Source organism: Neoarius graeffei, chromosome 6, assembly GCF_027579695.1.
Source record: "Neoarius graeffei isolate fNeoGra1 chromosome 6, fNeoGra1.pri, whole genome shotgun sequence".
Lineage (NCBI taxonomy): Eukaryota > Metazoa > Chordata > Actinopteri > Siluriformes > Ariidae > Neoarius > Neoarius graeffei.
Window position 1 is genome coordinate 102,170,935 of NC_083574.1, and position 14,024 is coordinate 102,184,958.

Consider the following 14,024-nt stretch of genomic DNA (forward strand, 5'->3'; position numbering starts at 1 on the left):
GGATGGAGCGTGAGATCGACAGGCGGATCGGTGCAGCCTCCGCAGTGATGCGGTCGCTTTACCGGTCCGTCGTGGTGAAGAAGGAGCTGAGCCAAAAGGCGAAGCTCTCAATTTACCGGTCAATCTATGTCCCGAGTCTCACCTATGGTCATGAGCTTTGGGTAATGACCGAAAGAACAAGATCGCGGATACATGCGGCTGAAATGAGTTTCCTTCGCAGGGTGGCTGGGTGCTCCCTTAGAGATAGGGTGAGAAGCACAGTCACTCGTGAGGAGCTCGGAGTAGAGCCGCTGCTCCTCCACATCGAGAGGAACCAGCTGAGGTGGCTCGGGCATCTTTTTCGGATGCCTCCTGGACGCCTTCCTGGGGAGGTGTTCCAGGCATGTTCCCCTGGGAGGAGGCCCCGGGGAAGACCCAGGACATGCTGGAGGGACTATGTCTCTTGGCTGGCCTGGGAACGCCTCAGTGTTCTTCCCGAGGAGCTGAGCGAGGTGTCTGGGGAGAGGGAAGTTTGGGCTTCCATGCTTAGACTGCTGCCTCCGCGACCCAGTCCCGGATAAAGCAGAAGAAGACGAGACGAGAGGAGACAAGATGTTTCTTGCTGTAATAATTTACTTTTACTTTTGAGCAACTTTAAAAATGGTTTCATCTTTTAAAGTCACATCTTTGCAAGTTGAAATGTTCATGACCTGAGTGTCAGGAGAAACTCCATTTCACCCCTTATCACCTCCAGGGGCCGGTGTTTCAACACCTGGGTACCTTCTTGTGCATATGTACATATCACACACACGAACACAGGACACTATAAAATGGCATTAGTAATGGCGACCTTTCCTTTACTTCACACTTTTGTACACATGTCAGGATTTTTTTGTGATCTGTGTAAAAGATTGTGATTACAGTCAGAACTACAGAGGAACGTGATCTCCAAAGCTCACAATCGTCTCAAATTAACTTCATCACAGTCCAAGCTGTGTCTGTTTTCTCAGTCTTGCATCTCAGTGGAACATCTCTTCAGTCAGCGACAAGTACTGGATTGTTTGTGTGTGTTAGCATTTGAATGGTTTGTTTCATGAGTCTGTTGTGTTGCTAGCTAACGTACTTAATGTTAGCAACGATCACTGATGTTATTGACGTTCTGATATTCCGTCCCCAGCTCGCAGGCTTGTCCCTAATGTTCCTAATGATAATAGTGTGTGTGTTATGTTTGTGTTATAAGAGGACTTATATTTCTACATCACTCACACTTGATCAATTCAACCTTCTTCGATACAGACCAATCAAAATCTATCTGATATCAATATTATACTCATTATTTTTGACTCTAAATAGAATTATGTCCCTTACATTATATTTCTTAGATTTATTATTTATCAACAGTGCAGTTGAAATAGTGATTGGTGTAATTGTGGTGTTGAGGTTCAGCTCATGACTGATTGTAATAACAGTGCTATGGCTATAATACTGAGACACGGAGACATCCAGCTGATCTGCTTTGCTGATTTATTGACAACTTTAATGACAGTTGCAGATGAAAGGAACATCAAAGCATTTTGAGAAGTTTGTTTCATTAATTTTAATTCTTCTTAGTGGACTTCCACACCATTTTCCCGTCCCTGTGGATCACCAGAATGCCGTCATTACCCAAAGTTAAACGGCATGTGGTGAGATCCGGGCTGTAGCTGCCGGCGGCCCACACGGGTTCATCCGGCGTATATATGACGAGGTTGCAGTCGTTTTGCATGGCCAGGCGATTGATGCCTGTAATGCCGCCAGTGTTAGTAGCCCACACCGGCGCCCAGCCGTACACTACAAAGTTCCCATCATCCTGAAACAAGACGTTAGGGTTCAATATCAGAGAATGGAAGGTGAGTTTATATTTCTGTGAAAGGAACTGGAAGTAATTTTTTCAAACAGCAAATGAAGAAAAAGCAAAGAAGACTCTTCATCTCTCTTTATTTCCCATGTTTCAGTTCTACCTGAAAGATTGCTTTGTACTCGCTGTTGTTGGATAACAGGAAGTCTCCTTTCTGGAGCTCTTCATTTATAGACAAGAAGTTCCTGCTCATGGTTCTGAATATAAAGACAGTTATTAAAAATGTGTGTCAGATTCAAGCAAGTAGTGACTTTTATGGGAAAAAATGATAAGAACATTGGAAAAGAATTTGTGTACATGCTGACCTGAAGATATTAATATTTAGACTTTCACTGTTTCTAAATAATTAAAGCCACATTTCTAGTTCTCGTAGCTAATACGTAAGGAATAAAACACGAGTGGGTTTGTTGTTGTAGGAAAATCATCCAGACAGCGGGATGCAAATCAAAGTTACTGTTCCCACCTGGAAGTTGATTATTTTCCTAAAACAGCTCATCCCCAAGTGCTTTCTTTCTCTTATGCCAAAGCAATTTGCCAAAGTTTACCATTTTTAATTATTAAAGAATAAAACATCACAAATGCTTGTGCTTATATTTATAATATTTCATGCTTTCATCTGTTTATAGTCAGATTTAAGGTTGCAGAACGTTCAAAACAAGCTCCTGTTCTTATATTATAGAAGCTATAAATTCGTGCACAAACTGATCCGAGGATATCAGGCTTGATATTTAATAATTAATGCATCAGTTCTAGTTTTATTCTTCAGCTTTAGTCATCTTTATAAAAGGCCATGCTCATACATCACATCTGGGGTTTTTTTCTTTAAATGTTCAAATAAATAAACCAGGTGCACTTTAGGTTCAATCAGTTTTACTCACCTGCACGATGGGAGTGAGCGGAGAGATGAATCAATGAGCGGAGAGATGAACAGTGAGAGGAGAGATGAACCAGTGAGCGGAGAAGATGAACCAGTGAGCTGCTTTGCGGATTGGTGATGAGTGATGGGGTTTATATGGACTGACTCTGACCGAGACAGAGTTTAGGACTCCTCCTCTCACTGTTTTTTTTTTTACACACAGCCCATTAGCAGAATATGAACAAACACTGTTCTGCTAAGCTCCAGTGATTAAGCTGAAAGAGGAACCAAGCATTCGTTCTGAGAACCCGAGACGACGCTCACTGTCCTGTGGCCAGCGCTGAAAATTTGACTAAGCTAAAATAAGATAAGCTAAATTCATCCTTTGGTGGGTAAATTTGTGAGTGACCAATAAATGACAAAAAACACAGGCTATGGACATAATTGTACACAATTATGAGAGTGAGACATGAATAAGAAAATACTAGCAAATGAAAAGGATATTGGTGGCACGGTGGTGTAGTGGTTAGCGCTGTCGCCTCACAGCAAGAAGGTCCGGGTTCGAGCCCCGTGGCCGGCGAGGGCCTTTCTGTGCGGAGTTTGCATGTTCTCCCCGTGTCCGCGTGGGTTTCCTCCGGGTGCTCCGGTTTCCCCCACAGTCCAAAGACATGCAGGTTAGGTTAACTGGTGACTCTAAATTGACCGTAGGTGTGAATGTGAGTGTGAATGGTTGTCTGTGTCTATGTGTCAGCCCTGTGATGACCTGGCGACTTGTCCAGGGTGTACCCCGCCTTTCGCCCGTAGTCAGCTGGGATAGGCTCCAGCTTGCCTGCGACCCTGTAGAAGGATAAAGCGGCTAGAGATAATGAGATGAGATGAGAATAAGTATAAGATGGCGACGAGATGCAGATAAAGTGTCGAAGTGACAAAAAGTGATAGTGACATGAGAAACTGTGCTACATTACACCAGGCTGTCAGTGAAAAGTCTGGCAGCAGTTGGGATGAAAGATCTGCAGTAGCGGATGTGGGTGCAGCAGCATGCTGCTGAAGGAGCTGCTCAGAGCACCAACAGTCTCGTGTAGGGGATGAAAGGTGTTGGTCATGATTGACATTAGCTTAACTAACATCATCCTCCTCTCTCTCTCTCTCTCTCTCTCTCTCTCTCTCACACACACACACACACCTCCTCAGTGGATTTCAGAGGGCAGTCCAGGACAGAGCTGATCCTTTTCACCAGCTTGTTCAGTCTCTTTCTGTCTCTCTCAGTGCTTCTACATCCCCAACAGGCCACGACAAAGAAGATAGCAGATGCTACCACAGCAGGGCTCTCAATTTTTGAAGTCAGTTCAGAGTGAGATTTGTCGGGAAGGGCAGGGGTGGTGCCGGTGAGGGGTGTTGGCGGCGGCGCACAGGGGGATGGGGGGGGGGGGGGTTATGATTGGTGTTATGTGTTGTGTTAGTGGCAGATTTAGAGGCCTTCAATACAGGGGTAGGGGGCTCCCACTTGAAACACAGTGGTTCCAGGCCTGCCATTTTAACAGCCATGATTGAGAAGAGAGTTCCGTCAAGGGCAACGTGTAAACAGAAGCGCGTAACGATGTACTACTATATCTGTGTATTTTGCAGTTTGGCAAGTACCCAGTAAAGGAAGAGATTAAAAAAAAAATCACACTGAGTTTTCATTCAAGTGTGCAACACTAGGACTAAAAACAGGTGTCAAAAATAGCTGTTGAAATTAGCAAGGATTCAAGATTGAAGTGGCGAGACAAGCTCACAGACTCTGGGCAAAGTGATAGTTAACATTATTAGCTGGAGACTATATTCCCCAACATCAGCTCTCATAATTTTTGTGATGCAAGTACTAATTTCATTCAGGAAATACAAAATCACATGATGAGATGTAAATGAGATGTAAATGGATGTACTGTACTGTAAGCTACTCATCAAATGTGGCGCTCCTGCGTCCTCCAATGTGTGTCCGTCTGCACTTCACCGCATCGTCTTCTTTGGAAAGTTCACGTAAATTTTACCTGGATACAACTGTCAAGTGTTCTGCTCCTTTGCTGTGCTTATCCCACACTTGAAGGGTAATACCAATGCTGAACATTAAAACTGGAATTCAGTCAAACCAGACCTTTGTTCCATCTTTTTCCTTTTATTTTTTTTCCTTTGCAGGTGAAAAACCTTAAAAGACAAACACCATCCATTTACCAATTTGCACAGTGTTTTTCCTTTTTATAAAAGCAGTTACACAAAAAAATGATCAAAAGCTTAACATTAAATACATGTATGTGAAAATAGACAGAATTTACTTTAACTTAAGACAGATTTTGAATGAATTGTTTCAATGTAAATGCATCAAAATATTAAAATACATTTTAACCACAAGGGCCATAATGAATTAAGCAAGTTACTAAACCCAATAAATGAGTTACCAAGTAACAAGCCAACCTACATATTTACAAACCATATCCACCATGAACATTTTAGCAATGAAATACTTTCAGCTCGTTTTAAACATGCACTGTATGCAAGTAGAAAAAGATACATGCTTTTGAACCATGTCTTCACTGGCACCCAAGGATTCAGCATAATAATAATAATAATAATATCTACGCATCAAACCACATCTAAATTGGGCCATTTCAAACATGAAACCAAGCAAGTTGCCACACCTTTTACCGGACCAAACAAAGCAAGTTGCAATAACCCTTACCAGCCGACAATTACACAAAACACCATGTGAATATTTGAACCTTAAGATGCTACAAACACAAACATTTTCCCCGCATCTCAATGCCCCATCAGCGCAACAATTTCCTCGCATTCACAACAAAATAAAACTAACCGCGAGCTTACCGGCTGTCTGTTCAGATCTTGACAATGGCAAAACTTCTACACAGCTTCACAAAATGCTCGGCAAGTGATCGAGTTTGTATTTGGTGCTGCAGCAGCCTATTTTTTGCTGTTCAGTCCTTGCACCCGAGCAGGAAGTCAGCGTGTCGCTTTGTTCTCCTTGATTGCGCGCAGGTGAGTAATTAATGCGCTTGCATACCGGCTGACGAAAAGGGCATTCGCCGCGACAACAACAATGCTATTTTTTGATTGGCTGTTGGGTAGCTACATTTCTCAATTTATTGATCAGTGTGTGGCAAGCTATTTCTGAATTCTGCAGGAAACCACTTGATGCCTGCTCTTCGTCCACAGTTAAAAAATCACGGTGCACCTTGGTGGGTGTTGTCTTAGTAATTTCTGTGCATGAGAGATACAAGGTGTGGCGTGTGAGCGTGTGAACTGCTTGAAATGCGTGTGTCTCACGCTCAATGCGTGAGACTTGAGAGCCCTGTACCACAGTGTTGTAGAATGTCCTCAACAGTGTCTTGCACACTCTGAAGGACCTCGGGCTCCTCAGCAGGTGGAGACCCTTCTTATACAAATCATCTGTGTTGGTAGTCCAGTCCAGTCCAGTTTATTGTTAAGGTGAACACCCAGGTATTTGTATTCCCTCACAATCTCAATGTTTGTACCCAGGATGTCCACTGGCGTACTGGTGCTCTCCTGTGGAAATCAATCACCAACTCCCTTGTCTTCCTGGCATTGATATGGAAGTTGATATTTCCACACCAGTTGACAAAATCATTGATGACCCCCCTGTATCCCTGTTCGTTCCCCTCTGACACACTGAGCAGTCCAGTGGGGGGAGGGACAATATGCTGTATGCACCGTTGATGTTTGCATACAGTAAGTCCAGTGTCTTATTGTACGTGGTATAGCAGTCAACATACTGACTGAAAGTGGGGAGAGTGGAAGACAGGGTAGCATGATTAAAGTCCCCTGAGATTAGGAGGAAGGCTTGTGGGTGTGATGTTTGCAGCTGTGATACGACAGCATGTAAAAGCTCGCAGGCTGCTGCAGAATCAGCTACCAGCGGGATTATAACATGCAAGATAACATGCGAGAACTCCCTCAGGAGGTGGTACGGCCAAATGCTAACATCATTAAAGACATGCAGATTCGGTACAATGGGGCCACTGTAATTGACGCAAGTTGTTGTGGTTTCCCATGCCATGATGTATGTACATATATATATAGATCTTCCTATGGCAAAAGCTAAATAAATTAAATTAAATTATCTCATTATCTCATCTCATTATCTCTAGCCGCTTTATCCTTCTACAGGGTCGCAGGCAAGCTGGAGCCTATCCCAGCTGACTACGGGCGAAAGGCGGGGTACACCCTGGACAAGTCACCAGGTCATCACAGGGCTGACACATAGACACAGACAATCATTCACACTCACATTCACACCTACGGTCAATTTAGAGTCACCAGTTAACCTAACCTGCATGTCTTTGGACTGTGGGGGAAACCGGAGCACCCGGAGGAAACCCACGCGGACACGGGGAGAACATGCAAACTCCACACAGAAAGGCCCTCGCCAGCCTCGGGGCTCGAACCCAGGACCTTCTTGCTGTGAGGCGACAGCGCTAACCACTACACCACCGTGCCGCCCCTAAATTAAATTATAAAATTATAATAAATTATAAAAATCTTGCAACTTGAAGTCCCATGTGCAGCGCTGCTCTTTAACACTAATGTGCCCGGGGTTACACCATCTCTCGTTCACAAACATCACTACCCCCCTGCCCTTACTCTTACCAGTCTCATTCCATCTTATTAGGGAGGGATCTTACATTCCCCGTGATAACAGACAGCATGGATGGTTTATACCGTCTTTTCCTCTTGCGGTGCTTAACCCCAGCTCTACATCTCCTCGTCCTCCTTATTTACACGGGGATCTTGTGTCTCTCCTCACAGAGTATCCTCATGCTTTGCAATGCCATCAGCTGATCGCAGGTGTAAACAGTCGAGCCATGACTGAATGGCTCTCCCGATATTGTTTTAAAAAGTCCCAAAACAAGTAAAAACCACAAAAATTGTAGTAAATACTATTTAATAAATCTGTCTATTTTACCAAATTGCTGATGAACAGGGTAGCTATCTCATGGTTGTGGGGTCAATTTTCGGAATAGACTTAACTTTCCTCAATATATATGCACCAAATGAGGATTGCCCTAACTTCTTTAAAATCATAGCATCGCTCTTGGCAGGAAACGGCAAAGGAATTATTATTATGGCTGGAGATTTCAACTGTGTACTTAATTCAAAAATCAATCAGTTCCCTCCGGATAGTGGATCTATCTCTAGGAAATCTAGATCACTGAATGCAATGATAAAATAATTTGAACTTACAGATGCGTGGCATTACCATCACCCGAGACAGAAGGATTTTACTTTCAGGTCAGAGGTCCATGGTAGTTATTCCCGGATAGATTTTTTGTGTCTCCAAGCAAGATATTAGCCAAATTGAATCCTGTAATATTGAATCAGTGACTATCTCAGATCACGGACTTGTAACTCTTAAAATGAACTTTGGATTTGATAAAATTTTTAAATACTGGCAGCTCAGTGTATCCATGCTGTCTGACCCTCTCATAAGGGAGAAAGTAAGTCAAGAACTGAAGAATTATATTGATTCTAACAACAGTGGGAGTGTTTCACCTTCAGTTTTATGGGATGCAGTAAATGCCTCAATGAGAGGTAAAATCATCTCAATGTCAAGTATCCTAAAGAGGCAACGACTAAAAATAAAGCAGAAGGGGCCCTTAGATGGGGCCCTTAGATTTATTGGTCAGACTTACTATGGAGATGGGAAATAGGGCAAGCAAGTTGTTGGCATTCCAGCTCCACAAAGCACAGTCAAGTCAGGTAGTCCCAAAGATTAAACACCCAAATACAAGTCTAATCTGGCATGGATTGGGGGGCGGTGCCCCCCCATCCAAAAAAAATATAGTTTTAGTATTGCAGATACCAAGAATGCCTGCTGCTTTTTATTTAATTAATAAGGTGTAGCCCAGCCTACTAAAGGTATAGACAGAAAATAAATAAAATTTTTTGTAAACATGTATTTATTGAGTTTTAACAATTTGCAAACATACATTCAACAAAGTATATTACAGTCAAACTGTAAAAATAATCCACTCACCCCCACCCCAAAGGGAACAAAAAAAAAACCCAGTACTGACATGGGCAATGACATTACATAAGCATACAGTGGTGCTTGAAAGTTTGTGAACCCTTTAGAGTTTTCAATATTTCTGCATAAATATAACCTAAAACATCATCAGAATTTCACACAAGTCCTAAAAGTAGATAAAGAGAACCCAGTTAAACAAATGAGACAAAAATATTGTACTTGCTCATTTATTTATTGAGGAAAATGATCCAATATTAAATATCTGTGAGTGGCAAAAGTATGTGAACCTCTAGGATTAGCAGTTAATTTGAAGGTGAAATTAGAGTCAGGTGTTTTCAATCAATGGGATGACAATCAGGTGTGAGTGGGCACCCTGTTTTATTTAAAGAACAGGGATCTATCAAAGTCTGATCTTCGCAACACATGTTTGTGGAAGTGTATCATGGCACGAACAAAGGAGATTTCTGAGGATCTCAGAAAAAGCGTTGTTGATGCTCATCAGGCTGGAAAAGGTTATAAAACCATCTCTAAAGAGTTTGGACTCCACCAATCCACAGTCAGACAGATTGTGTACAAATGGAGGAAATTCAAGACCATTGTTACCCTCCCCAGGAGTGGTCGGCCAACAAAGATCACTCCAAGAGCAAGGCGTGTAATAGTCGGCAAGGTCACAAAGGACCCCAGGGTAACTTCTAAGCAACTGAAGGCCTCTCTCACATTGACTAATGTTAATGTTAATGAGTCCACCATCAGGAGGACACTGAACAACAATGGTGTGCATGGCAGGGTTGCAAGGAGAAAGCCACTGCTCTCCAAAAAGAACATTGCTGCTCATCTGCAGTTTGCTAAAGATCACGTGGACAAGCCAGAAAGCTATTGGAAAAAAGTTTTGTGGATGGATGAGACCAAAATAGAACATTCTGGTTTAAATGAGAAGCGTTATGTTTGGAGAAAGGAAAACACTGCATTCCAGCATAAGAACCTTATGCCATCTGTGAAACATGGTGGTGGTAGTATCATGGTTTGGGCCTGATTTGCTGCATCTGGGCCAGGACGGCTTGCCATCATTGATGGAACAATGAATTGTGAATTATACCAGTGAATTCTAAAGGAAAATGTCAGGAGGTCTGTCCATAAACTGAATCTCAAGAGAAGGTGGGTCATGCAACAAGACAACGACCCTAATCACACAAGTCGTTCTACCAAAAAATGGTTAAAGAAGAATAAAGTTAATGTGTTGGAATGGCCAAGTCAAAGTCCTGACCTTAATCCAACGGAAATATTGTGGAAGGACCTGAAGCGAGCAGTTCATGTGAGGAAACCCACCAACATCCCAGAGTTGAAGCTGAAGGAATGGGCTAAAATTCCTCCAAGCCGGTGTGCAGGACTGATCAATAGTTACCGCCAACGTTTAGTTGCAGTTATTGCTGCACAAGGGGGTCACACCAGATACTGAAAGCAAAGGTTCACATACTTTTGCTACTCACAGATGTGTAATATTGGATCATTTTCCTCGATAAATAAATGACCAAGTATAATATTTTTGTCTCATTTGTTTAACTGGGTTCTCTTTATCTACTTTTAGGACTTGTGTGAAAATCTGATGTTGTTTTAGGTCATATTTATGCAGAAATATAGAAAATTCTAAAGGGTTCACAAACTTTCAAGCACCACTGTACATGCATATACATACGCAGTTTAACATCACATGGTTTACGTGATGGCAGTTAGGGACATAACACCAAGTTTTCAGAGTTTCTTCAACTTCACAGTTTTCTAAGAATGCAAGAAAGGGGTTCCAGATCTCTTTGAATTTGGCCAGTTTCTTTTGAATCGTATAAGTCAGCTTTTCGAGGACAAGGCAGGCTGATAGTTCTTTCAGCCAACGACCAACAGACGACCTCTTGATATCTTTCCAACAGAGAGAGATCAAACGTCTAGCTTGTAATAGACATAGATCAGTCAATTTCCTCTCTTTGCTGTTTAGCTTACAGTCCATTGGGTATAGGTTAAGGATACAAAGTGTCGGGCAGTTGGGTACAGGATTCAAGGTCATCTGAGGTGGGGTTTACATTAGACCGTATCAGCGGATCATCAGATTAATGTTTTTAAAACGATTAGTGTGCACACAGCAACGCCAATACACGGATACGCTCGGCTCCGCAGGCATCCTGCGCTCCAAATCACTCCGCCCTGAACAGCGAGTGCCCTCTGGAGGGTGCGCACTCCGGCCCTGCGCAGCTCACAGAGCGCGCGAGTGAAGCGCACGAGCAGTGATTTGGGACTGAGCCGCTGTGTGTGTGATCTCAGTGCATGTCGGGCATGCGCGTCACTTACCACTTGCAAGTGGAAGGATGGCAAGCCTAAAGACAATCATAACTACACAATGGGCAGTATTTGCATCAGTATTTGCAGTATTTTCATACTTTTATACTCTTTAATGAAAGGTGATACAAGGCGGAAGTCCGTGTCATTTTTCAGCAGTCGCGTCACATGACCAACGCCAGTGAATCAGGAAGGTGGATGTCACAGTGACGTTGTCCAATGATGACGCCAGCTAGAGCTCAGCACAGCGTATCCGCATATTCTCAATGTTTACACAGCACCGGACCAGACACGATTTGGATTGAATATGTGGACCCTGGCGGATTCCCGTTTCCCGGCGTTTCCAGGCGTTTTAATGTAAACGGACAGTGCATCCGCGAAGAAAACGAGACAGATATGGTCTAATGTAAACTTGGCCTGAGAAATGCATTCTATAACTTCATTCCAGAATTGTTGCATCTCAGGACAGTCCCACAGACAGTGAAATAAGGTGCCCTTTTCAGCATTACATTTAACACAGGTATCAGGGATATTTGGATTCATCTTATTCAGTCTATCTGGTGTAATATAAATTCTCATAATCCAATTATATTGAATTAGTCTGAGATGGGTGTTTACTGTTAGGAGATGGACTGTTGAGCACACGTCTCTCCAATCCGCTTCTGAGATATCTTCTTGCAATTCAGTTGCCCATCGAGCTTTCCTATGTTCAGTAGAGTCTTTGGCCAAGTTTACATTAGACCGTATCTGTCTCGTTTTCTTCGCGGATGCACTGTCCGTTTACATTAAAACGCCTGGAAACGCCGGGAAACGGGAATCCGCCAGGGTCCACGTATTCAATCTAGATCGTGTCTGGTCCAGTGCTGTGTAAACATTGAGAATACGCGGATACGCTGTGCTCAGCTCTAGCTGGCGTCATCATTGGACAATGTCACTGTGACATCCACCTTCCTGATTCGCTGGCGTTGGTCATGTGACGCGACTGCTGAAAAACGGCGCGGACTTCCGCCTTGTATCACCTTTCATTAAAGAGTATAAAAGTATGAAAATACTGCAAATCATGATGCAAATACTGCCCATTGTGTAGTTATGATTGTCTTTAGGCTTGCCATCCTTCCACTTGCAAGTGGTAAGTGATATGCGCTGGGATCACACACACAGCGGCTCAATCCCGAATCATTGCTTGTGCACTTCACTCGCGCGCTGTGTGAGCTGCGCAGGGCCGGAGTGCGCACCCTCCAGAGGGCACTCGCTGTTCAGGGCGGAGGGATTTGGAGCGCAGGATGCCTGCGGAGCCGAGCGTATCCGTGTATTGGCATTGCTGTGTGCACGCGAATCATGTATTGGTGTTGCTGTGTGCACACTAATCGTTTTAAAAACGTTAATCTGATGATCCGCTGATACGGTCTAATGTAAACCCCACCTAATCTTTATGATTTTTCACCAGTATATCATAGATTAAGGATATCTGACCCTTACCAGTACAATTATTCACTGCAAGATTTTCCAATATGGACAGAGGGGGTTGTATACAAGAGTGAGTCTGTGCGTAAACAAAACTTCTTCACTGTAAATATTTAAATAAGTGTGTCCGGGGAATGTCATATTCATTTCTGAGTTCTTCAAATGAAGCTAGTTTGCCATAACTTTACAAATCTTTTGTACCCCACATTTTAAAACCTTGGTCTTTTCTGCCAGGAGAGAAGTTATCATTTCCCCATATTGGTGAAAAGCCTGAAAACAAAGTAGATTCTCCAAGAAATGACTGTACATGGTGCCAGACATTAATAGTATTCCTCACAAAAGGGTTAACAGTAAGCCGGTTCAATTTTTTGACAGATGCAGAGTATAAATAAATGTGTAGTCATAGGCCTCCAGTGCAAATACTTTCGATTTGTACCCATGGTAATACCCATGGTATTACAGCTTTTCAGCCTTAACTACACACTTCAGTCGCCTGGTTGGGAAGCGAACCCTTTCTGCTCTCGCTCTCTTCCTTAAATAGGGCTGGGGAAGACACACAAACACATTAATCAACCTCAGGTGTAGTGATTCTGCCACTTACCTTCCCTGACTCTGCCCTCCGGTCACAGACCGACTCTTGGCCACACCCCCACTGCCACATACCCCCACCGCCTGACTCAGGCCGGGCAGCCGTCCGGCCCGCAGCCAACTACCCCCCCCCCCGACGGGAGAGGAAGTCTGCCACGACCATCTGCGCCCCCGGCCTGTGGACCACCTTCAAGTTAAAGGGTTGGAGTGCCAGATACCAACAGGTGATCCGCGTGTTGGCATCCTTCATGCGGTGGAGCCACTGGAGGGGTGCGTGGTCTGAACAGAGGGTGAAAGGGGGCCCCAGCAGGTAGTAACGGAGGGCGAGGACCGCCCACTTGATGGCCAGGCACTCCTTCTCTATGGTGCTGTAGTGCCCCTCACGCACTGACAGCTTTTGACTAATATGCAGCACTGTGCAATCCTCCCCCTCCACCTCCTGGGACAAAACAGCCCCCAGCCCTCTGTCCGACGCGTCCATCTGCAATATAAAAGGGAGAGAAAAGTCAGGGGAGTGTAACAGTGGCCCCCCACACAGTGCAGCCTTTACCTCAGAAAAAGCCCTCTGGCATTGCTCCGTCCACTGGACCGGATCTGGTGCCCCCCTTTTAGTGAGATCAGTCAGCGGGCTGGTGACTTCCGAATAATTATGTCTAAACCTATGATAATAGCCAGCCAGCCCCAGGACCTGTCTCACCCCCTTTTTGGTCTTGGGCCTCGGGCAGGCCGCAATTGCTGCAGTCTTGTTAATTTGGGGACGCACCTGCCCATTGCCCAAGTGGAAGCCCAGATACCGTACTTCCACCTGCCCAATCGCACACTTCTTCGCGTTGGCTGTGAGACCCGCCCGCCTCAGCGACCTAAGGACGGCCCTCAGG

The 14,024-nt window shown here is 44.1% G+C and overlaps 1 protein-coding gene across 1 annotated transcript; it reads right to left on the reverse strand.

The window, feature by feature from the left end:
* Positions 1-1,576: 1,576 nt before the first annotated feature.
* Positions 1,577-2,812, reverse strand: LOC132888474 (B-type lectin plumieribetin-like). Its single transcript, XM_060924520.1, has 3 exons — positions 2,755-2,812; positions 1,980-2,073; positions 1,577-1,828 (listed from the first exon to the last, which is right to left on the reverse strand). Exons 2-3 carry the CDS (start codon positions 2,067-2,069, stop codon positions 1,577-1,579), a joined length of 342 nt encoding a protein of 113 aa, XP_060780503.1. The 5' UTR covers positions 2,070-2,073; positions 2,755-2,812.
* Between the last annotated feature and the right edge of the window lie 11,212 nt (positions 2,813-14,024).